This window comes from Geotrypetes seraphini, chromosome 8 (genome assembly GCF_902459505.1).
Source record: "Geotrypetes seraphini chromosome 8, aGeoSer1.1, whole genome shotgun sequence".
NCBI classification, from domain to species: domain Eukaryota; kingdom Metazoa; phylum Chordata; class Amphibia; order Gymnophiona; family Dermophiidae; genus Geotrypetes; species Geotrypetes seraphini.
This window is the reverse complement of record NC_047091.1, coordinates 19,876,851-19,902,848: the sequence shown is the minus strand read 5'-3', so window position 1 is coordinate 19,902,848 and position 25,998 is coordinate 19,876,851. Positions and strand designations below refer to the sequence as shown.

General features: G+C 43.7%; 1 protein-coding gene across 3 annotated transcripts in view; it reads right to left on the bottom strand.

Moving 5' to 3' along the window:
- Positions 1–18,243, bottom strand: part of LOC117365621 (ras-related protein ORAB-1-like) — a 31,350-nt gene extending 13,107 nt beyond the window's left edge. The window contains exons 1-6 of one of the 3 annotated variants that reach the window (XM_033956193.1): positions 18,105–18,243; positions 13,203–13,289; positions 13,015–13,087; positions 12,773–12,868; positions 1,991–2,086; positions 1,534–1,665 (exon numbers count right to left, since the gene is read on the bottom strand). In XM_033956193.1, coding sequence (XP_033812084.1) covers positions 1,534–1,665; positions 1,991–2,086; positions 12,773–12,868; positions 13,015–13,087; positions 13,203–13,225 — 420 coding nt within the window. In that variant the 5' untranslated portion in view covers positions 13,226–13,289; positions 18,105–18,243. Of the gene's footprint in view, positions 1–1,533; positions 1,666–1,990; positions 2,087–12,772; positions 12,869–13,014; positions 13,088–13,202; positions 13,290–17,250; positions 17,367–17,392; positions 17,504–18,104 lie in introns of those variants that run through there. The other 2 variants (XM_033956192.1, XM_033956194.1) reach the window with 2 other exon arrangements.
- Positions 18,244–25,998: the final 7,755 nt, after the last annotated feature.

Here is a 25,998-nt window from a genome sequence, read left to right as displayed (position 1 = left end):
TAAGGAAGTTCTTCACCCAGAGAGTGGTAGAAAACTGGAACACTCTTCTGGAGTCTGTCATAGGGGAAAACACCCTCCAGAGAATCAAGACAAAGTTAGACAAGTTCCTGCTGAACAAGAACGTGCACTGGTAGGGCTAGTCTCAGGGTACTGGTCTTTGACCAGAGGGCTGCTGAGTGAGCGGACTGCTGGGCATGATGAACCACTAGTCTGACCCAGCAGCGGAAATTCTTATGTTCTTATAAAGTTTTATAGGGTAGATGTAGCAGTGAATCATCAGTGATAAGGGCAGGCTCATCTGTCCTGCCCTAAACTCAGGGACTGCTTTGGTATGGCACCTGTTGTCAGGACTCATTTGCTTTGTGTAACAAAAGGGAGGATTAGGTTCTTACCTCGATAATCATTTTTTTCTATTAACAGCATACGAATCCTGACACTATCATTCTGGGATTCTGTGTATTTACTGGATCAGAGTTCAGTATCCACAGCTACAAATTTTCTGTTGTCACTCAGGAAGAGAGGAGTGCTTTACTGGAAAAGACACTCCAAGCTCCATAAGATTAATGCATGTTTTTGGTAGGTGTCTTTGGTTCGTTCACCCTAAGTTATTTAAGGTGGTGTTTAACCTTGTTTAATATTTCTTACAGAGCAGAACAGAACTCGTTTGTGGGGAGTCTCCATGTACCCCTCTCCATGTACCCCCTTTCCTTGTTTTCTGTGTTTTAGTGCTGTTCGATTGCTTTGAAGTGGGCTCTACAGCATTGGAGGCAAGAGCTGAAGAATGTAAATTTCAACCTGCTGTAGCGAATTTGCAAGTATGGGATATTCATCTAATATCAGGACTCGTATGCTGTATTAAGAGAAAGATTGAAGTCAGAACCTAATCTTCCCCAATATTTGAGTTGTGACTGCCCTGTGAAGAAAGAAAAAAGAATAACATTCTTTTTTATTTGCCATTCCTTTCCTTAACAATTCTAAACAATCTATTTATTTGCTTGGTTGCCAATGCAACATATCATCATGGACACCTAGATCCTCTTCATCATATAGCTATAGTTTGAGTTGCTCTTCCCTATAAGCAGCATTTTGCCCTTGTTCATATTTATTTGCCAACTGGATGCCTAGTCTTGTAATAATGAAGGTAATACCATAATAAAAATGCAAATCTAGCTTGAAAACCCAGACTAGGTTGAAAACCCCTGTGCTTAAATCAGAGATGAACAAATTATTTCTCCATCTTTAACCACCATGGTTCATTACTCTTAAGCAGGAGTTCTCAACCCAGTATGGTTTTCAGGATATCCACAATACATAAGAGATTTGTATATAATGAAAGCTGTGCATATTAGAGAGATCCTGAAAACCAGACTAGCTAGATGTGGTTCAAGGAAGGACTGGGTTGAAAACTTCTGCTAAGTTATGTCCTTGGCAGTTAAGAACGGATGTAGGATAGGCTTTGAGCCTCGAGTGCACAAAGAGGGACAAAAGGGAAGGGGAGGACATGATGCCTTGTAGGTCTGGTGCTTCACTAACCTTGGCTGTTGTGTAGTCAACAACCTTCTTGGTGGTGAGGTCGCTCTTGTTCCCCACCAGTAACTTGTTGACATTTTCACTGGCGTAGCGATTAATCTCCTCTAGCCACTGTTGCACATTGCTGAAAGAGTCCTGCATGTAGAGAGAATACAGATGGGTCTAAAACAGCTGGGTCAGATACCTGGTAACATACTGGGAAGGAGTGCCCAGCACATTCCCTCAGATATCCCCAATATAGACAGAAATAAAGCCATATCAGATGCTTTCTCCAGTCTTTTTAACCTAACCTCTAGTGAGCAACTGGTTATCTCCTGAAGCTTCTCCAGGTCTTGAGAGGGTCTATAGTGCCCAGTCTTTGTTTTAGATAACTCTCATAACTTCATATTTCCAAACTATATCTCTCTCTCTCTGCAACAGTTAAGACACTAGCTAGGTGCAGAATTTCCCACTTTTGTACCTGGTCTGTAACATCATATACAATGATGATGCCATGGGCCCCTCTGTAGTAGCTGGAAGTGATGGTTCGGAAGCGTTCTTGACCTGCTGTATCCCACTGAAGAGAAGGAGAGAAAAGAAACAGACTAACAATTCTGCTTCCTGGTCTCTGCACCTAGATAAGCAGTGAGAATTTTCAGCACAGCAAAAAGACAAATGGAAGAAAAGGTAACGAGAGTTGACCAGACTTTCAAGTAGGTCAGTGAAAGAAAGAAAAACAAGTTGAATTGTAAGATTGAAAAGGTGACCAGTACTATATGGAAGGGGACATACTGGAGAAGCTACATTTATTTTTCTTGACCCTGTAGTCTCCATTTTTTCTTCCATCTTAATCAGAACCACTGCTGGGATTCTAACACTGTGAACCTTAACCAGTACCAAGATTGTCCCCTGCTGATGTTGATTGTGGAACTCTTTCACCAATCCATAAGTTTCTTGGGTAGTGAATGGATCAAATATGATTGAGTGTCCAACAAGATAGGTTCTGGGACTTTGGTTCTCCAAGGATGGCCAATAAAGCACAGTTACTTACTGTAACATGTGTTATCCAGGGACAGCAGGCAGCTATTCTCAACCTGTGGGTGATATCATCCACAGAGCCCCGATGCGGACAGCTTTGCAAGCTGATTTGCTTGCAGAACATAAAAAGTTCACGACTGCTGCACCGCGCATGCTCGAGTGCCTTCCAGCCTATGCAAGGGCACGCGTCTCCTCAGTTCAGATAACTAGCAGAGAAGCCAACCAGGGGAGGTGGGTGGGTTGTGAGAATAGTTGCCTGCTGTCCCTGGATAACACCTGTTACGGTAAGTAACTGTGCTTTATCCCAGGACAAGCAGGCAGACTATTCTCAACCTGTGGGTGACCTCCAAGCTAACCATAATGGGATGGTGGGAGTGTTGGCAATTCAGGAGAATAAATTTTTTAATACTGCCTGGCCAAAATGGCCATCCCATCTGGAAAAAGTATCCAGACAATGAGATGTGAAAGTATGAACCGAGGACCAAGTGGCAGCTTTGCAGATTTCCTCAATAGGAGTAGGTCTAAGGAAAGCTACTGATGCTGCCATGGCTCTGACTTTGTGGGCTGTGACTCGACTCTGTAGATGCAGTCCAGCCTGAGCATAGCAAAAAGAGATGCAAGCCGCTAACCAGTTGGAGATGGTGTGCTTGGAAATCGGATGTCCCAACTTGTTTGGATCAAAGGAGACAAAAAGTTGAGCAGATCTATGTGGTCGAGTGCGTTGCAAGTAGAAAGCCAAAGCATGCTTACAGTCCATAGTATGAAGAACTGTTTCTCCAGGATGAGAATGAGGCTTTGGAAAAAATACTGGAAGTACAATCGATTGGTTGAGATAAAATTCTGAAACCACTTTAGGTAAGAATTTAGGATGAGTACGAAGGACCACCTTGTCATGATGGAATACTGTGAAAGGTGGGTCCGCTACTAAAGCTTGTAGCTCGCTGACTCTGCCAACAGACATAAGAGCAATGAGAAAAAACACTTTCCAAGTGAAATATTTAAGATCAGCCATATCCATTGGTTCAAAAGGAGGCTTCATCAATTGAGCAAGAACAACATTGAGATCCCAAACCACTAGAGGAGGTTTGAGATTGAAAAGTCCTTTCATAAACTTGGAAACCACAGGATGAGCAGAAAGGGGTTTCCCTTCGATAGGCTGATGAAAAGCAGCAATTGCACTGAGATGGACTCGAATGGATGTGGATTTGAGGCCTGATTGTGATAAGTGGAACAGGTAATCCAAAACTGAAAAGGAGGTAGATTGGGGCTCCTTGTGATGTGTGGTGCACCAAGCAGAAAATCTAGTCCATTTCTGATTGTAGCATTGTCTATTGGTAGGCTTTCTAGTAGCTTCAAAAATGTCCTGTACAGATTGGGAAAACTGTAGAGTGGCAGTTAGGTTAAGAGGTACCAAGCTGTCAGGTGCAGAGACTGCAGGTTGGGATAAAGTAGAGACCCCTGACTGTGTAAGCAGAGGGAAAAACTGGTAGAAGCAGTGGCTCCCTGCTGCTGAGTTGAAGTAGAAGGGAGAACCAAGGTTGCCTGGGCCACCGAGGAGCTATCAGAATCATGGTGGCATGCTCCTCTTTGAGTTTGACAAGAGTCTTGCGAAATCAGAGGAAATGGAGGGAATGCATAGAGAAACTGAGTCGTCCATTCCAGAAGGAAAGCATCTGCCTCGAGGCGATGAGGAGAATATATCCTGGAGCAGAACTGAGGCAGTTTGTGGTTGTGGGAAGATGCAAAGAGATCTATCTGAGGAGTGCCCCACTGAGGAAAAATGTGATGTAGAGGCGAGGAATTGAGTGTCTATTCATGAGATTGCAGAAGACGACTCAATTTGTCCACCAATTTTTCTCTCCTTGAATGTAGACTGCTTTCATGAAGGTGTTGTGATGGATTGCCCAGGTCCACACCTTTTGAGCTTCCTGACAAAGAGGGAGAGATCCTGTTCTTCCCTTCTTGTTGACATAGTACATGGCGACTTGGTTGTCTGTCCAAAATGAGGACTACCTGGTCATGAAGAAGATGCTGAAAAGCTTTGAGCATTGAAGATCGCGCTGAGTTCCAACAGATTGATGTGACACTGACGATCCGTGCTGGACCAATGGCCTTGAATACGGAGACTGTCGAGATGAGCATTCTGACGTTGTTGAGGAAGGAATGCTCTGAGTCGGACAGTGTCAAAGACAGCTCTGATGAACTGTAAAGTCTGAGAGGGCTGTAGCTGGGATTTGGGAAAGTTGATTTTGAATCCCAAACTTTGTAGAAACCACGTAGTCCGTAGGATCGCTACAATAACCCCTTGAGCTGTGGAATCCTTGATGAGCCAGTCGTCCATGTACGGGAACACCTGGAGCCCATGGTTCTGCAGAGCTGCTGCTATTACAACTAGGCACTTGGTGAACACTCTTGGAGATGAAGCCAGGCCGAAAGGTAGCACTCTGTACTGAAAATGCAAATTTCCCACCCGAAATCTGAGGAACTTTCGAGAGACTGGATGAATGGGAATGCGAGTGTGACCCAGTATATAAGGCTAAGTTTTAGTTTAGTTTACTTTTTGAAATTTCTCCCTGACAAGAAACTTGTTGAGGGCTCCGAGAACCAAAGTGTCTTGTTAGGTGAAGACTTAGCAGATTTGCTTGAGGACGAGGTCCCATCGAACAAGGCAGGCTTGATCAAGGACAAGGTCAAAGTCGAGGCAGAAGGCGGAACCCCGGTAAGCTTGACCGGATGCGAGGTCCATACCACCAAAGAGCTTTTCCACCTGAACTAGATGACTCATGTGGGCTCGAGGTTAAAGGGTAGCACAGCGAGTACACGACTCCGGATAGTGGTCAGGTCACAAACACTGAATACACCACCTATGTGGGTCAGTGAGGGAGATTGCGCACTGGCAATGGCTAATTTTTGAAGCCTGTGACTGGCCTGGACATAGGCGGGAAGATGGCTTCAGCAAAATCAAAACCCGGTGGCAGAGGCCGCAAAGCAGGTCCCACCGTGACAAAGATATAAAAGGAAAGCTTTTTTCTTTTTTTAATTGAAAAGAAAAAAAAACACGCAAGAAACACAGCGACCCTATAAAATAAGAAAACACGAGCCGTGTTAGAGAAGGCACAAAGTTTAGAACTGAGTCTAGCGCAGAGTGTCGAAAACACAACTTCTTGGCTCTGTGGAAAACAGAGAACTGAGGAGACGCGCGCCCTTGCGTAGGTGGGAAGGCACTCGTGCATGCATGGTGCGGCAGTCGCAAACTTTCTAAGTTCTGCAAGCAAATCAGCTTGTGAAGCTGTCCGCATCGGGGCTTTGTGGATGATGTCACCCACAGGTTGAGAATAGGCTGCCTGCTTGTCCTGGGATAATGGAGGTATACTCAGAAGTACTGGAATGCTGCAGCTCACGAATTAGCAGAACTGCATGAATGTATTGTAAATAATTCCCTTGCAGGTATTCATGAACCACATTCCCCACCAAAGAACTGGTAACAGTGATATCCCTAAGGTCTACATGGATGGCCATGCCTTCTTCAGAAATTCTGACAAGAGCTGGTTGCAGGGGTGGTTTGGGAAGAGAGAAAATGAAGTACTCAGGCCAAGTAGAAAGAGCCAACCATATTATTATTCTGAGTACATAAGAATTGCCGCTGCTGGGTCAGACCAGTGGTCCATCATGCCCAGCAGTCCGCTCACGTGGCGGCCCTTAGGTCAAACACCAGTGTTCTAAATGAGTCCAGCCTCACCTGCGTACGTTCCAGTTTAACAGGAACTTGTCCAACTTTATCTTGAATCCCTGGAGGATGTTTTCCCCTATAACAGACTCCGGAAGAGCATTCCAGTTTTCTACCATTCTCTGGGTGAAGAAGAACTTCCCTACGTTTGTACGGAATCTATCCCCTTTCAACTTCAGAGAGTGCCCTCTCGTTCTTGGAGAGGGTGAACAACCCTGTCTATCTACTAAATCTATTCCCTTCAGTATCTTGAATGTTTTGATCATGTCCCCTCTCAGTCTCTTTTCAAGAAAGAGGCCCAGTTTTTCTAATCTCTCGCTGTGCGGCAACTCCGCCAGCCCCTTAATCATTTTAGTCGCTCTTCTCTGGACTATTTCGAGTAGTACCGTGTCCTTCTTCGTGTACGGCGACCAGTAATAGACGCAGTACTTCAGGTGAGGGCGCACCATGGCCCAGTACAGTGATATGATAACCTTCTCCGATCTGTTCGTGATCTCCTTTATCATTCCTAGCATTCTGTTTGCCCTTTTCACCGCTGCCGCACATTGTCTGGATGGCTTCATCGACTTGTCAATCAGAACTCCCAAGTCTCTTTCCTTGGAGGTCTCTCCAAGTACTGCCCCGGACATCCTGTATTTGTGCATGAGATTTTTGTTACCAATATGCATCACTTTACACTTATCCACATTGAACCTCATTTGCTATGTTGATGCCCATTTCTCGAGCTTGATTATGACACTTTGCAGATCTTCTCAATCCCCCTGTGTCTTCACTACTCTTAATAACTTCGTATCATCCGCAAATTAATCACCTCACTCGTCATACCAATGTCCAGATTGTTTATAAAGATGTTGAAGAGCACGGGTCCAAGCACTGAGCCCTGCGGCATCCCACTGGTGACGGTCTTCCAGTCTGAGTATTGTCCATTTACCCCCACTCTCCCTTTCCTATGCTCTAGCCAGTTTTTAAACCACGTATTTCAACAATTCCATGGCTTGCACTTTTCTGAAGTAGTCGTTCACGTGGAACCTTGTCGAATGCCTTTTGAAAATCCAACTGGGTCGCCCTTGTCTCTCTGCCTTTTTACTCCCTCGAAGAAGTGCAGCAAGTTCGTCAAACAAGATCTGTCTTTGCTGAAACCGTGCTGGCTGGTCCTCATCAGACTGTGTCCTACCAAGGTGGTCAATGATGCGGTCCTACCATCTTTCCCAGTACTGAGGTCAGACTCGCCGGTCTGTAGTTTCCCGATCTCCCCTTGAACTTTTTTGAAGATCGGCGTTAAACATTCGCCACCTTCCAGTCTTCTGGAATCTTTCCCGATTTGATCGACAGATTGGCTATTAGTTGAAGCAGTTCAGCTATAGTCCCTTTCAGTATCTTGATGACCCTCGGATGGATGCCATCCGATCCCGGGGATATATTGATCTTAAGTCTATCAATCTGCCTGCATACCTCTTCTAGACTGACCGTCAACCCTGTCAGTTTCCAGTCTTCATTTCCAGCATATAGCCTGATGGGTTCCGGTATGCTTTGTATATCCTCTTCAGTAAATACAGACACAAAAAATGTGTTCAGTTTGTCGGCAATTGCTTTGTCCTCCTTTAGCTCTCCCTTTATTCCATATTCATCCAATGGCCCCACCACTTCCTTCATGGGTCGTTTCCCCTTAATATATCGAAAGAACGGTTTGAAGTTTTTCACCTCCTTGGCTATTTTTTCCTCGTAGTCTCTTTTGGCCCCTTTTACCGTCTTATGGCACCTGCGTTGATGTTGTTTGTGCTTATTCCAGTTTTTGTCCGTTTTTGACCTTTTCCATTCCTTAAACGAAGTTTTCTTGTCTCTTCAAAGAAGGTTTGGATAGGTTCCTAGAAGATAAGGGAATTGAGGGGTACAGATAGGAGTAGAGATAAGTTATAGGAATAGTCAGGGACCTCTGCACAGGTGATAGGCCTGATGGGCCGCGGCGGGAGCGGACTGCTGTGCAGGATGGACCTCTGGTTTGACCCAGTGGAGGCAACTTCTTATGTTCTTTCCTATTATAAAGTGTATTTCTTTACCCTCTATCCTATTGTTTCCTGTAATAATTTGTCTAGTATTTAAATGATTTTTATATTTTTATTGTTATTAATGTTATAGTTTTATCCTGTATTCTTTGTATATGTAAATCGCTTAGTAATTATGATAGGCGATCAATCAAATAATGAATAAACTTGAAACTTGAAACTTCTTATGATCGCTTCCTTCACCTCTATAGTGAGTCACACCGGTTCTTTGTTCTTTTTCCTCTTGGATCCCTTGTTGATATGCGGTATGTATAGATTTTGTGCCTCGGTGACTGTGTCCTTAAAAAGGGACAAAGCTTGCTCTAGCGTTTTTACAGTGCTTATTCTCTTCTTAATCTTCTTCCCCACCATGAGTCTCATCCCTTCGAAATTCCCTTTTCGGAAGTTCAGTGCCGTGGCCGTTGTTCTGGACCAATGTTTCACCTCTGCGTCCAGTTCAAAGCGGATCATATTGTGATCACTGTTTCCCTGTGTCCCTTCTACTTTTATACCTTGTGCCGGTCCTCGCAGTCAATTTAGAATTAAGTCCAGAATTGCATTTCCTCTTGTATTTTCCTTGACAAGTTGTTCCAGGAAGCAATCGCCTACAGCATCCAGAAACTTGGTCTCCCTAGCGCAGCCCGAGGTGCCTAGGTTCCAGTCTATCCCTGGATAGTTGAAGTCACTCATGATAACTGCGTTGCCTCCCTTGCAGTTGCGTTTAATCCCGTCTGTCATTTCTCCATCAATTTCTTCGGACTGTCCGAGGGTCGGTATTAGATGCCGATCTTCGTTTCCAGTCCATTTGTTCTTGGAATTTTGACCCATAGAGACTCTAACTTATCCGTCAGTTGTGGTGTATTCTCTCCAGTAGATTCAATTCCCTCTTTGACGTATATGGCAATGCCTCCACCTTTTTGAGCCACTCTGTCTCTGTGATATAGTTTGTATCCCGGTAGCACAGTGTCCCAGATGTTTTCCTCCGTCCACCATGTTTCCGTGATGCCGATGATGTCAACGTTATCTTTTTGTGCCATAGCTTCTAATTCACCCATCTTATTCCTAAGGCTCCTTGCGTTCATGTACATACACTTGAGTTTGCGGCCTGTTCCTTTCTTGCATTTCCTTCCCTCTCGTGTCCCTTTCAATTTGTCTTGCCTGTGATCTGGTGAGTCTTCCCCTCTATCTTCCTGTACGATATCCTCCGGGTATACCTGTTCCCGAACTATCGACTCTCTCGGTCGACTGTCAGCTTTCTCCTTCTTCCCAGTTTAAAAACTTCTCAACTTCTCTCTTGATGCTGCTTGCAAGTAGCCTCGTTCTGTCTCTGCTGAGGTAGTATGTGTCTACATCTGGCAAGGATTACCCTTGATCTTGATGGCTATTTGTGCCACACCTTGTTATTCAACAGGGGCTTCCCTTTTGAGATGATAACAGGCAGGGAAATGGTTTTACTCATTCATCTATTGTATTTATTTATTTTAACACTTGTATTCCGCTTAATTCCGGTGGATCACAGTAAAAAAAACATATATTAATAGTACAAAACACGCATAAAAACAACAAAACATCAGATGGTGAGACCTCATCTGGAGTACTGTGTGCAATTCTGGAGGCCACATTACCGTAAAGATGTACTTCGAGCTGAGTCAGTCCAGCGAATGGCCACTAAGATGGTCTCTGGACTCAAGGGTCTCTCATACGAGAAAAGACTGGGCAAGTTGCAGCTCTACTCTCTAGAGGAGCGCAGGGAGAGGGGTGACATGATTGAGACATTTAAGTACGTCACAGGTCGTGTCGAGGTGGAAAACAACATATTCTTTCCTAAGGGACCTTCAGTCACAAGGGGGCACCCGCTCAAACTCAGAGAAGGGAGATTTGGTGGTGACACCAGGAAGTATTTCTTTACAGAAAGGGTGGTGGATCACTGGAACAAACTACCGGTGCAGGTGATCAAGGCCACTAGCGTGCTCGACTTTAAGAATAAATGGGACATCCACGTGGGATCTCTACGTGGGTCGAGCAGCACTCTAACTTAAAGGGGTGGGACAGTAGAGTGGGCAGACTTGATGGGCTATAGCCCTTTTCTGCCGTCATCTTTCTATGTTTCTATGTTCCATTCTCTTACACTTACTGATGAGAAACTGCCAGTGTTAGCCACTATGTTACCCACTTACATAAACATTTGCAGACTATGTTTGCATTGTTCAAAAGAATATGGAAAGTACAGTGCAAGGTAGAAAAGCCTACTATCCTCCAAGAAATACCAAATTGGTAATACGGTGCTCTTATATCTCTGGCAAAAACAAGGCCAAGGAACACAATTTTTTGTCTAGCTGGCATGATCCATGTTCTATGAGGTCTGACAATTAAGTTCACGAACTTGTCACTGTGCACTTATGTTGGCAGCACTGTACAAACAGCTTGTTAAAGTTTCATAACCTTGGTATATCAGTGCATACTAGTGGCAGTATCTTGCTGAGTGGCATTCATTATTGTTGCATGTTCTTGTGTGCCGTTGCAAAAATATTGAAACAGCTACACTGGCTATCTATTCAGCAAAGAGTACATTTTAAAATCATTGCAATCATCCATCAAATATTGTACCATATTGCTCCAAGGGTACTACAAGAATTGTTTGAAATCTACCAACCTAGAAGAAATCTAAGGTCTGAAAACACTATGAAATTGAGTTTAAAGGGGAGGATGCCTATTATTTACGTTAGAATTGGAGCATCAATGATGTCAGTGGTGGGTGTCAAACTTTGGGATGCTCTGCCAGGCATACTGTGATTTTGTGTTGGAAAGATCAACTTTAAGAAAATGTTGAACACGCAGCTCTTTGTTAATGCTTTCTTATGAAAATGTTGCTAAATCTGCTATTCCTTGATAAGATGTCTGTCCATTGTTCATATCCATGCGACTAAAGGGCGATTAGTATATTATGTGTGTAACCAATATGCTATCCACAGTTTTAAGCGGTATATAAATTTTTAAATAAATAAATGTCGGAGCTTGAATTAGAGCAATGAACAAACATTAAATTTCTTGTTAAACTTGGCAAGAGTGGAAGTGAAATCATGGGCATGTTAGTCCAAGTTTATGGGGATAATGAAATGAAGAAAATGGCAGTACAAATGGATTAAACCTTTTTCTGAGGGGAGAGAAAGAGTCACTGATGGAGAGATCAGGGCAGCCAGTAACTAGCAGAACTGATGAAAACATTGCAAAAATTTGTTGGATTGTGCATCAAAATCATCATTTGACTGTGAGAAGCATAGACCACGTAAACATCAATAAACAGGAAAATCTTAACTGAAAATCTTAGCTTGAGAAAGATGTGTGCAAAAACGGTTCATCATGGCTTTTGCATCATGACAATGCACTAGCTCACACAGCTGTGAGTTTCTAGCCAGAAAACAAATAACAGTATTGGAACACCCTCCCTATTCATCTGATATGGCCAATGACTTTTTTCTTTACCCGAAAATAAAGGAAATATTGAAAGGAAGACATTTTGATGACATTCAGGGCATCAAGGGTAATACGACTATAGCTCTGAAGGCCATTCCAGAAAAAGAGTTCCAAAATTGTTTTGAAGGGTGGACTAGGTGCTGGCATCAGTGCATAGCTTCCCAAGGGGAGTACTTCGAAAGTGACCATAGTGAAATTCAGCAATGAAATATGTAGCACTTTTTCTAGGATGAGTTCATGAACCTAACTGTCAGGACTTCGTATAGTGGACAAAGCTTCTCCTGTTGCATATCATATTTGCACAAGAAAAACCTTTCAAGGTGAATATGTCCTTAAAATGGTCCACATCAATTAGCTTAGTCTGTGTCATCTACGTAAATTTGCCCCTGGTGAACGATACTAAAGGGAGACAGCCAAATGGAATCTGATGAGCAGTTTTTACAGGATAGGTCCATATACAGTACAGCACAATTTGCTGGAATTGCTGGAGATTTATATTACCATCTCTATCTGACTGGCCAATGCTAATACTCCCAAACATCCTTGTTCCTTTTGCTGTTGCCTTATGTAACTTAAGGTTATCCAGCATGATAAACCTCAGATTCTGTACAAAAATTTAACCCCCCCCATACCAAAACTGACTAAGCATCCCTGAGCCACAGGGATCTGCAATGGTAGAAAACTCATGGAAGACTTCATCATATTCCACAGTCTGTGAGGGCAGAACCATGTAAGGCCTTACCATTCATCTTATTCCAGCAGAGTGCTGGGTGTAAATGGCTGGGTTTGCAATCCTTAGGCTCTCATAAATATCTGATGCCAGGGATGCTTTGCATGCATGCATGACTTATTCACAACAGGACAGATGTCACTCTCAAGAGAGAGCGCGTCTCTGGAGGGTCCATTACTATACAGCCCCAAGATGAACTTAAGAACCAATGGCAGCATATCCCACATTGTACTGCGAGATGGACATACTCACAATCTGCAGTTTAATGGTCTTGCCCTCCTGCTCTATGGTTCGGATCTTGAAGTCCACTCCTATAGTGCTAATGTAGCTGTCTGTGTACGTGTCATCCTGAGAAAAGATGACGACCAAGGTTAAAAATGGCATGAAGCTGGCTTGTCTCACGCATTTGTACTCCGCATAGAATTGCAGGATATGCAGAATATAAACTTTTAAAATAAATAAAGTATACAGTGAGATCCAAATCAAATACTTACTGCAAACCGAAGCAGCAGGCATGACTTGCCAACACCAGAGTCACCAATCAGGAGGAGCTTAAATAAGTAGTCACTGTGACAAGGAAAGAGCAAAGACACATCCTGTGATCTGGTGATAGGGCATGGGCTAGCTGTTTCATCCTTCCAGTGTGTGTGAAGAATGGATAGGAGACATTATTGGTACTCACTACTCTGGATTCATCGCCGACATCACAGTAGCTAGAATTTTCTTTGCAACAGTTTCTTGGTGTCACTTTAGTGTATTGCTTCTTAATCTAAATAGAGACAAGTGAAATGGATCAGTGTAAAGTGTTCCCCATGTGCTAGTACCTTCAGCCACCTCTATGAGCAGAAAATATTTCTGAGCAACATTGCCCTGCATTCACTTAGTGTTACAACTGCACATCTGACAGATTAGATTTTAACTTCTACTAGCGCTAGCTGACCGTGATTTTTTTTTTTAATACCAGCTGGGATTGGTTCTGAAAGGGATATTATTTGGCTTGTTCTCTTTTCCTGAGCTTTCTGCTTCAAACACAAATATGTCAGTAGTAGCCCTGCAGTCTGCTGCAGTGCCCTCAGCTTGATTACAATTTATCACATAGAAACTGGGTCATAAGAACATAAGAGTTTCCATACTGGGATAGATTGAAGGTCCATTAAGCCCAGTATCCTGTTTCCAGCAGTGGCCAATCCAGGTCACAAACACCTGGCAAGATCCCAAAGAGTAAACCAGATTTTATGCTGCTTATCCTACAAATAAGCAGTGGATTTTACCATGCCCATCTTAATAATGGCTTATAGATTTTTCTTTTAGGAAATTATCCAAACCTTTTTTAAACTCTGCTAAGTCAACTGCTTTCACCACATTCTTTGGCAATGAGTTGATTTTGTTTCTAGCTGGTGCCAAATTAGAAGCATCCTGAAAAACTTCCAGAAGCCTCCTTAAACTCAGCAAATCTATCAGACAGATAAGGAAATCCAGATGTCTTAAAACCACAACTAGGCCTAATCAGCCTGGACTATGCCCTGGGAGTTTGAGCAGGTGCACACAAAGCTCCATGTACTGCAGACACTTCTCAAACAGAAGCATGTCCCATTCAACTGCAGACTTCTGACTACTCCTGCAGCAGCGAAAACTGAACCTTTCTAGCCATCAGAAAGTCATGTAATCCCATTCCAGCCTTCCCTGTTGTAAGAGAGAAAACTCACATTTCCAGCAACAAAATCCTACTGCAAGACTGCACACAACAGAAAGACATCAGCAGCTCAGAGAAAAGGAAGTGAGAAATAGAACTGGCCATCTCATGCACACTCCAAGCATCCCACTCTGGTACAACTTTATAATTTATTAACTGCAGAGTGAGATACCATTTCAAGACTGCCAATTGTTTTCCAACAAGGGGTTGTCCTAGAAACCTTACATGGTCAAACTACACACGCTGACTCTAGTAATACTGGGAATATCAGCAGGAAATGGAATGGAGGTGTAGCCTGATGGTTACTGCGGTGGGCTCAATTCCCATTGTAGCTCCTAGGCAAGTCATTTAATCCTCCAGAGCCCCAGGAACAGAACCTAGAATGTGAGCCCACTAGGAACAGAAAAAAGCACCTGCATGTAAACCGCTTTGATGATACCCATAGAAAGACAGTATATCAAGTCCATGACCCCTTTACCTATTCATTAGGATAAATGCTACTATAACAGCAAGCAGCAGCCAGACACAGAGAGGCAACAGCAATGACTTGCTGCTGTGCACTTCTGGAAATACTTTGTTAACAGATTGAAATATAGAACATGACAGCAGAAAAAAGAGACCATATTACTGATTATGGTGAATGTGCTGTTCTAATATTTGTTTGACCCAGCCAGTTGGGCTTTCAAGTTTTCCACAATAAATATAATTGAGAGATTTGCATACACTGCTTCCTTGGTATAAAAATCCATCTCATGCATATTTATTGTGGCCATCCTGAAAACCCAACTGGCTTGGTGTGGCTGAGGACTCGGTTGAGAACCACTGTAGTAGGACCAGGTTTGAGAAATGAGAATATGACAGAGAGACCTTTGTTTTGCTAGGACTCTTGCTTTTCCTCACCTTCCAGGGTCTCTACCTGGTTTTAAATGTTTATATCATCTACATAAAAAGGCAAACCTTTCCCAGCAGCCTTTCTGCAATGCTGACTTATGAAAATGTTGAAAAGAACCAAACTAAGGTAGCACACATTGGGAATGGCCCTATTCACAGCCTGAGCTCTTTCTACCACTACCCTTTTGTTACCTCCAACTCAACCAGCTCCTAGAATGACACGGGGAGGGGGGGGAGGGATTTTTCCCTGTCTCCGTGGGAACTCATTTTCCTGTCGAGTTCTTTTCCTGTCCCTACCTCATTCCTGAAATCTCTCTGTCCTCATCTGCACAAGCCTCAAACACTTTAAAATCATAAGTGTTCGAAACTTGTGTGATTAAGGCAGAGCTTACAGGAATGGGACAGGGCCAAAACTCACGGGGAAATTGGGTTAAGAACTGCTGCTGCTGGTCAAACCAGTGGTCCATCGTGCCCAGCAGTCCGCTCCCACGGCGGCCCCCAGGTCAAGGACCTGAGTCCTAACTGAGTCTAGTCTTACCTGCGTATGTTCTGGTCCAGCAGGAACCTGTCTAACTTTGTCTTGAATCCCTGCAGGGACGGGGAAAAATTTGTCCCCGTGTCATTCTCTACTCCTAGGCCTATACCAAGGGCATTCACTTTTATTTAGGAGTCATGTATGTGGGACCATGTCAGGGGCCTTGCTAAATCCAGGTCTTTTACATCAAGTGCTTTACTGATTCAATTCTCTTTCACCCAGTCAAATAAATGTATCAGATTTGTCTGTCCAAGTTTATTAAAGTCTTGATATACCACCAGTTGAAGCCATCAATGTAGTTTACAATCAATAACCAGACTAGATCATGTAGTCTAGTGCTTTTCCTCTTCTGGAGGCACTTCGTTAAGTTGAATTTTCAGAGCTACCACAGTGAATATTTTTTCAGGCAAATTTGCATATATTAAAGATCTCAAGGTATGGAAGTCTCTCATGCATATTCACTGTGGCAATCCTGAAAACTCAACTGGCTACATGAACCTTCTAGAGAGGGTTGACAAAGCACACCAACAATTCCATTAATTTATTCACCAATGAGTTCAAATTAGCCAGGCCTGGTATATGCTGAACTGGATTAGGGAACTGATGATACTGAAACTTATCAGCCCCTCTGCCTACTGGACCAATATTATTAGTACAGCAGCATACCTAACCTGTTTGCCACCTGGGATAGAGTACTCCACCTCGTGCCCACCCTTCCTCCTCCCATCCTCCTGTAAGCAGTGATGGAGCCGCAGTCTACAGGTGCACAGCTGTTAACTCTGCTGGTTCCCTGCCCCCTCTGACCAGGATAGAGGACTGGCGGAGCCGACAGTCATGCAACTGTAGATTGCGACACCATGATTGCTCAATGCATCCATCTTGCTCTTGGTAGCCACTGGGTTCTCAACCCAGCCTTCAGGATACACCTAGCTGTCAGGTTTTCAAGATATCCACAATAAATATGCATGAGATAAATTTGCATGCACTTCTTTGTATGCAAATCAGTCTCATGCATATTTAGTATGGAGAGCCTAAAAACCTTACTAGCCAGGTATGTCCAGAGAACTGGGTTGAGAACTCATGACATATTAAAAAAAACAAACCCAAAACAAACAAACTCGATACTACTAGGGCTTCAGAGACATTGGCTGGATATTTCATAAAGGACAGGATATAAATGAGAAAGAAGGAAGTTCTTATAGGTACAATACATATCATGTAAACATAGTGTTATTGTAACAACAGCAATGACTTGCTTAACAATATAGAAAAATGGAGAGATCCAATGATCCACAGTGAAAACAAAAACAAAAAACTGTGGATATAGATGTTCTGGAGATAATTTATTATACACTGACATATAAAAACATGAAAATTCAATTAAAAAAGCACAATGGTAAAAAATACAGTGGTAAAAATCCAACCGGACACAGACATAGGAACACATAAGGTATATACCACACAGGGCAGACTATATCTGGGATATGGTTACCATCAGGAACAGGCGATATCCTGAACATCGTTTTTTTCCCCTTATGTGTGTCAGAACATTAGTAGATTTTATATAAGGGCAAGAGATAGTTATCAGCACAGTAATTATACAATACATACAATATATCATATAGGGATAGGAACACGTCACTGGAAACGAAGACATGGCTCTAAGCAGCATCTATAACTTCAAAAGAACACGAACTAAATCGCCTGCACCATCACCGTTACTTATATGCGCTTCCTCCCTGCTAATACTCACCCAAATCCCGGCTCTCACCTCACCACAGGCCACGGTGCCATCAACCCGCCGCTCTGCCCCGCCCCCGGAACCCGCCAATAGCGCCTCGGAAGAAACCGAGGGACACTCCGCTCCCACCAATAGAGGCGCGGACACAGGGCTAGCGTCCCGCCCCCCCCTGCACAACCTGTCCCGACGGCGCCCGCAGCCAACGGGAGAGGCAGGGAAGCGGTGCGTCAGTGCCAGTTGGTTGGGTTTCCCGCCAATTAGGACTAGATTTGGAGGTTGGCGGCGGGGAAATGTTTGGTATTAGCAGGTTGCGGTTGTTTGTTTGGTGTTTTTTTTTGTTTTTTTTTTGGGGGGGGGGTTATTTTATTGTAGTGTGTGCGGTTTTTTGGGGCGGTATTCACCATTCAACCAATGAGTGTTCCAAATCTCCGGTCTTCCTATTCTGTTAATTTCAAGCCTCATTCTCGCGCTCGTAGCTTCTTTCAGTGCATTGCAAGCCTCATACTGGGACTCGAATAGCATCTGTTGTATTCCAAGTCTCGTTCTGGTTCTCCAATTGCTTCTCTCAGTGCGTTCCAGCCAGGTCTCACTCTGGCGTTGCTTTGACAGGTGATTGCTCTGTCTTCACAACATGAGGGCTACAGTTAAATACCCAGGAGAGTTTGGAAAAATTGACTCTTCTGTCGCTAGTTGCTCTGTTCTCAACTTTAACAAAGTTACTTACCTGTAACAGGTGTTATCCAAGGACAGCAGGAAGATATTCTTACATGTGGGTAGGGTTGCCAGATTTTCCAATCGGAAAATTCAGGCACTTAGAGCCGCTCCCAGGCCTCGTCCAGTTCCACCCATCCCTTCCCTGTAACACCCTAACCCACCCCCCAGTCCTGCCCTAGCCCCGCCCTAGGCTGCCTGTTCTTATTGGGCAGGGAGGAAATCTGCGCATGCACGGATGCCACACGATGACATCATGTGCAGATTTCCTCCCAGTCCAATGCGATTTGAAGTTTTTCAAAACCCAGACAAAGTGCTGGGTTTTGAAAAGCCATCTGGACCCCCCTTCTTTTGAGGACATGTAAAGGGACATCCGGATGTCTGGTAACCCTACATGTGGGTGACGTCCTCCACCTAGGGTTACCAGATTGGCCATGCCCCTAGGCCCACCCTGTTCCGCCCCAGCTGTGACACAATGACATCACCGTGTTGCATTCATGCATGTGCAGATGCCCCCCTCCCAACGCAATTTGACAGGAAACTTTTCAAAGCTGTCCGGACCCCTGAACATGTCCTTAAAAGGGAGGACATGTCTGGGGAAATCTGGATGTCTGGTAACCCTACATCCACCAAGCCCAGTATGGACAGTTTAAAAGTACACTATCACTTTAAAAAATAACCCTTAGTCTTAAGATCAGCCATACCATGCACATGCGAGTGCCTTCCTGCCCGACACCAGCTTGCAGCTCCTTCAGTTCAGTAAGATGCCAACTAGGGCAGGTGGGAAGTTAGTAAGAATATCTGCCTCCGGTCCTTGGATAACACATTTGTGCAGAGCCAGGAATCAGATTCATTCGTACTTGAACAACTGGCTCATCAGGTCTGTGGCCCAGGCAGTAGTGCAAGTAATCCACCTCATGCAGGACCTGGATTGGATCCTCAGTTTCCAAAAGAGTCATCTGGATCCCTTGCGGTCCCTGGAGTAATTGAGGATTGTATTCAACATGGCAGAGGGCTTCCGGAGGTTTCCGGAAGCTTGCAAACAAAAGTTGAGGTAGCAGATACTAGAGATTCTGGTAATGCCAGCCCCCACAGCATGGCATTATCTACAGTTATTGGGGTCTGTGGTGGCAGCAAAAGAGATGATACCGTTGGTGAAAGCTCATCTCCAACTTATCCAGAGAGCATTTTTGTCCCACTGGTCACTATAGATTCCCTTTGATGCCTTTGGAGTGGACAGTGGAAGCGTCACTCATACCTTGGTAGGCTCAAGGAATCTAATGTATGTGTTCCTGCTTTGGCGAATGATAAGTTGTGTCATTTAAAGAATAGTGATACATTGAGGTGCTGGTGACCCTCATAGCTCTTGAATGGCCACATCATGCATGGTACATGGATCTAGTTTGACTGCAGAGACCAGAGTCTGAGACTCCCTCTCCATTTGACGCTGCTCTCACAGGGTCCAGTTGCCTTAGAGAATTTGCAACGATTTGGGCTTATAGCATGGCTCTTGAGCACATGGCCTTAGCGCAAAAAGGTTACTCGGAGGTGGTCATAGCCACACTCCTTCACTCCAAGAAACCAGCAACAGTTTCGGTTTATGCTAAAGTCTGGAAATTATTTCAATACTGGTGTTTGGAGCAACAGCTAGAGCTTGTTAGGGCTCCAATAGCCGCAATCCTATCATTCTTTCAGAAAGGTCTAGAGCAGGGCTTGGTGGTTAGTTCCTTAAAGGTTCAGGGGGGCAAATCTCTCCTGTTTTTGAGCTCAATTGGAGAGAAGTTCTTTGGCCAGGTTCTTGAAGGGAACAGTGTGGATGCATTCACCTGTGCGTTAAACTTGTCCTTCATGGAATCTTAACCTCGTGTTGGACCTAAGTAAGGCCCCCTTACAAGCCCTTACAGGAGGCCATACTGTTGAATCTCAATGTAAATATGGTTTTTCTGGTAGCCATCATTTTAGCTAGAAGAGTTTCGGAGCTCCAAGCCTTGTCAAGTAGGGAACCATTCCTCAGAATCACAGAGGCAGGAGCTTCCCTGCCTATGGTTCCCTTTTTTCTGCCAAAGGTGGTGTCAGCGATGGTGTGTGGTGTGCTTCCAACTTCAACTTCAGATAAAGAAAAGCGATCATGTTAGTCCCTACTATAGATTGCTGCACTGGTGCCAATGGAGGCACGAATAATGTTTAAGTTCTCTTGCATTTGCTTTAAGTTGGTTTGGGGAATAGCTCCTACCTATCTCTTACATCATTTCGTGCTATATAGCCTTACAAGGATAACCAGACATTGTACTTTATTTGCCTATCCAAGGATCACCAGTTGTAAATACAGGTCCTTTTTGGATAGAACTTTTATGTTTTAAGCAAGTAAACAGCAGTCTTGATTAGGTAATTACATCAATGGAGTCTGGTTGACCTATGGCGCATTTGGGAAAGAAATTAAGACTGTATTGTTTGATAGATCTACTTCCTAAACAGAAGTCATACTAAATTTAATAATTTTATTCTGACTATTCTTGAGAAATATGTTGTACTTTTACTATTTGTATTTTGTTATTCGCTGATTGTCCAGCTCTCTTCAGTGTAAACCGCCTAGAAATCATCGGATTGTGGCGGTATAGAAGAATAAAGTTATGTTATGTTATGTTATAAGTACTCCTTTAATGATTTAGTGATTCATGGCGGTCTTATTTTGAAATCAAAAGGTTTGCATTGTAGAAGGTTTTTTTTTGCCAAATTATCAATCGAGAAAGTTTTTTATGCCAATGACTTAACTGTACCCCGGTGTAGTCTCCATTTAAATAGCCGTTGTATCGGCTGGTGGAGGAGTGGCTTTGAGGCTTTTTCCTACCTCAAAGTTATTTTGGTGCAAAAGCTGTTTGAAGTGTTGGACTCTGGTTTTGGAATAATCCCATGAATTTTTGTTTTGCCTTTCCCATGAGCTTGGGGGTCTCTCATCTGGATTGTATGTTTACTGTGCTAAAATATTTTGAGAGTGTTGTTCACTGTATTTCTGTTTATCTCAATATACTTGGGTGGTTCTAACTAGTAGTGAATCAGGAAATCTGACTGCCAGCATTTCAGGCCACGTGCATAAAGAAGTAGGACAGTATAGCACGGCTAGATGTCAGAAAGGTACTCCATTACCTGGAAGTGACAAATGATTTCCGACTTTCAGATCATCTCTATCCTAACGGGTCCTGAACGGAGAGGAAGGCTGGCCTTGATTTCCAGATGGATATGGGTGGCTTTTTCCTCCGCATACATCAGATATGGTAAACATCCGCCAATTTCCTTGAAAGTGCATTCCATTTGAAGTGGAGCTTCTTCATGGGCAGAGTCCAGGACGGTTCCGCCTGACGAGATTTGTAGAGCAGCTACTTACTTTTACAGAGTTCTACAGCGTGGATGTGACACCCCAAAAGGACTTGTCTTTTGGATCTGCGGGGAGAAATGGTGACAGTGATAGAGAGAACATAAGAATTGCCACTGCTGGTCAGACCAATGTCCATCCTGCCTAGCTGTCTGCTCACGCGGCGGCCCCAAGGTCAAGACCAGTGCTCCAAATGAGTCCAGTCTTACCAGTTTAGCATGAACTTTGTCCAACTTTGTCTTGAAACCCTGGAGAGTGTTTTCCCCTATAACAGACTCCGGAAGAGTGTTCCAGTTTTCTACCACTCTCTGGGTGAAGAAGAATTTCCTTACGTTTGTACGGAATCTATCCCCTTTCAACTTTAGAGAGTGTCCTCTTGTTCTCGAAATGGTGGACCATGGAGGGAGGGATGAGATAGTGCCCAAGGGAGATGGAAGGAGACAGCAAATGTAAAGAGGAGAATAAAGGGAGAGAAGAGAGTCTGGTGGAAATGATGGTCATGGAGCAGAAGGGAAAGTAAGAAAAAAGAAGGGAGGAGATGGAGTCCATGAATGGAAAAAAACAAGGGAATAGAAGAGATAAAAACTAGATAGAATAAAGATGAAGGAAGAAAAATGGAAGACAGTTTAATGTTAAGGACTGGTATACAACAGGAAGTGAAGGAGAAAAAAATAAATAGTGAGTAAGGAGGCCTTGAAAACAGAGTTGTGCTGCATGTGCAGAAAGCAGCACCCGAGTAAGGGAGTGAGAAATTAGAAAGATTAAATCACCAGACAACAAAAGTAAGATAAATTATTTTATTTTTAGTTTAGTAATTGAAATATTTCAATTCTGAGAATTTATATCTGCTATTTCTATTTTGCACTGTACAGGGTGCACTTTATACGATTAATCATGCAATTAAAAATTTTAATCGATGCACAGCCCTAGTTTGGCAAGAAAAACGTTCATCTGCCCCTTTCTGAATGTTTTTCTTTTTTTGAAAATGAGCCCCCAAGTCTTTTTTGAGAAATTTATATAAATACAATGATTGAGAGAGAAACATTACTTAGAGGAGACTAACACCGATTAAGATATGAATGTGCTCCAGGATAACAATAGTTATTTTATTGAATTTAGTACATCCAGATAATTAAATTCTCCCATTCACACAATATAGAGCTCCTTTTATGAAGGTGCGCTAGGGTTTTTAGCACACGCTCAAAATTACCGCGCAAAAAAAAAGGAGGCGATAGAGGCTAGCGCGCTCAGGAATTTACCACGCGCTATTGTGCGCTTTAAGGCCCTAGCACACCTTTGTAAAAGGAGCCTATAGTCATTTACTTCTGGAGAACACATGTAGCAAAGACATGAAGAGCCTGATGTTGGGCTTCTGAGCTTCCCATCCACAGATTTTTTTTTTTTTTTGCCTGAAAACTGCCGCTTGACTATCAATAGTCCATGGATAGTTTGATTAGGGACTACTGTCTCTTGTTTCTCCACCTCACATTTCTTACATCTGTGCTCTTTTTAGGAAGCGAGAGAACCCCTACTGCCTGGAAGTTATTATATTGAAATTTTATGCTGCGTTATCTATTCCGTCTTTACCTATTCAGTTCAAGATCAGTGTGACGGGATATATGTTCCATCACAGATGCAAAAGGATCTCCAGGGTCCCCAACATAATTTTAGGAAAACTACATGGGTGTGAGGGTAGCTCAGTCATTCCAATTCCTGCTTAGGGGGAAGTACTAGTCATTCCAGGAGACTAGGTGAGTGTTGGCAGGAATAGGCTACCCCATATCTTCCCAGAGTGGGTAGGTGCCTGATAAACTAATTTGCATACTCATTTGCTTAGAAGTTTGAATAGGGAATAGTATTACCTTTGGAAGTAGAGAAGAGACTTTAGAAGAGTGGAGTATGAACCAAAGGGGTGTGGGGAGTTCCTCACATGGGACTTTATGGTCTAAAGTCATTTGGATGGACTGATAGTGGCCTCACCCTGAGGGCACGGGAAACTACTCATAGGATTCTCAGTGCAAGAGAACATGCTCTCTGAGTTCTTGGAGACAAGGACTCCTTACGCAAACTTCGAGGGGGGATGGATGTTGGCCTTTGGCCTAACTCTCAGTAAGCCATACTTGTGCCTATGAGCCAGAGAACTGGAGGGACCAGAATGTGGTCCAGAACTCATCCTAGGTGTGGCAGTTTGGAGACTCGGCCTACGTCCACAGATAGGTGGTGTGATAGTTTGGAGACTTGGCCTATGTCCACGGATAGGCAGTGTGGCAGCTTTAGAGACATGGCCTACATTCACAGGTAGGCGGTGTGGCAGCTTGGAGACTCAGCCCAGGCTCATGGGTAGGCAGTGAAACCTTACATTTTGTCAGAAGTGGGATTGAGAAACCACCTAATGAACAACCAGTACTGTGTTCCCTCGGGGAAGGTGCTCCTACCAAGCTGTGGCTAGGCGGGAGGGAGTGTGCTTGAGGGTTGATCTACACTTGAATTATCTTTTTTGTTTCTGTCCCAGCAGATCAGCACTATGGCATCGGAGGCAGGTCTCAAATGGATGGCGGAACAGCTACAGGCGCAAGAGGCCATGGAGAGACGCTTTAGTCAAACCATGGACCAGCACTGGCAGAGACAAAAGCCCCTGATGCAACTGTTAGAGGCACAAGCCACAGAATTGCACCGACTGGTGGACAGGATACACCAACAGGTAGCTCGAACAGATGCAACCCCAATTTCAGATGTGGGGGCTCACAAGCTGGATGCAGGGGAGTAGACTAGAGAACTTACTTTGACCAAGCTAGGCCCGGAGGAGGACCCGGAGGCTTTTTTGATTACCTTTGAGAGGGTAGCAGTTGCTGCTCAGTGGCACAATGGACTGTAAGGCTTGCGCCATACCTAGCCTGTGAAGCCCAGGCCACATATAGAGCCCTAGATGCCAGCAAGGCTTTAGACTATGTACAAGTGTAGGAAGCTATACATGAACGGTTGGGAATATCTCCTGAATGTTATTGAAGGAAGTTTCAGAAGAGAGAATGGGCCGACCACTGGAGGGAAGAAAAGTGGGAGAAGGTGATCCCTGCCCAGAGGGTAGAATGTTAGAAATAGATGTCCTTCATAAATTCAATCAGTTCTCCCAGGAGCAGAAGGAAGATATGATCCTAAAGCCTCTTTAGGAGAAAGCCTAGACCCCTATGCCACAAGGAGAGAGGTTAAAACCAAGAAAGAGTGGCTCAGTTCTTTGGGCCTGAAATAAACCAAGATGTGAGGAAATTCTGTTGCTCATGCTCAGAATGTCAACGAGTACTCCAAAGAATGCCTGAAAAGGTTCCCCTATTCCCTTTACCAGCTATGGGGAGATCATAAAATAAAATAGGTATGGATATGGTGGGATCTCTTGATCGTACGCCTGCTGGGTATCAATAAATATTGCTAATAGATAATGCCACCCGGTATCCCTGGGAAGTACCATTAAGGAAAACAACAGCTCCATTAATTTCTCAAGAAGCGCTTAAGATTTTTTGCCAAGTAGGTTTTCCTAGGGAAGTCTTGACAGGGAAACAAATTTCCTATCACAGACTCTAGAGAATACCTTTAAGATGTTTGGCACTAAGCACTTAAAAACTTCTGCTTATCATCCGCAAACGGATGGCTTGGTTGAACGGTTCAACCAAAGTCTAGGACAAAATGCTAAAGTGCCTCGGGGAAAAGACCACTGAATGGGACATGGCAATCCCTTATGTCCTATTTGCGTTCATCGAAGTACCTCAAGCCTCTTTGAGGTTTTCTCCCTTTGAATTGATGTTTGGGAGACAGCCCCGGAACATATTAGAGTCAGTGAAGGAGTCTTGGTCAGGGTCACAGGAAGATATTACCTTGGTATCTAAGTTTGTACAAAAATTGGGTCAGAGGTTAGAGAGTATAAGACAGATTACTAGGAAAACCTGGAAGAAGCCCAGGAATAGCAAAAACTATATTATGATCAGACGTTCTAAGAGTGAGGGACTCACCTCTGCCAACAAACTGCAGGCTCAGTGGAAAGGGCCCTCCGAAGTCTCTAAGCAGTTAGGACCCATAACTTACAAAATAAAGTTGGGTAAAGGAAAAAAAGCAGGTGTTCCTTGTGAACCTTCTAAAATTGTGGGTTGAGAGAGAGTGGATGAAGAACAGGTGGGTTTGGGTCCAGAAATTAGCACTATGGAGGGGAGGTCCAGAAGATAGAAATGGGAGAGTCCTTAAATCCCAGTTACAATATCTGGTGGGCCAGTTTAGAGATGCCTTTTCTCCCGTACCAGGACATTCACGAATCGGAGTACTAAAATTGAAATTTTACTGGGGGTACTACAGGTAGGCAGCGAATCCTTACAGTCAGATTACATTACAAGAGGTTGTGTCACCCAGAACGTTACAATGGACAGTATGACAGGGATATTCAATAGAGTTGCTAGTACAGGTAGATCAGTACAGTTTTTAATACTATATTGAAATACACTCAACTGAAGTATTGGCTCTTGTTAAGGCTCATGGGATAGCTACATAAGAAGAT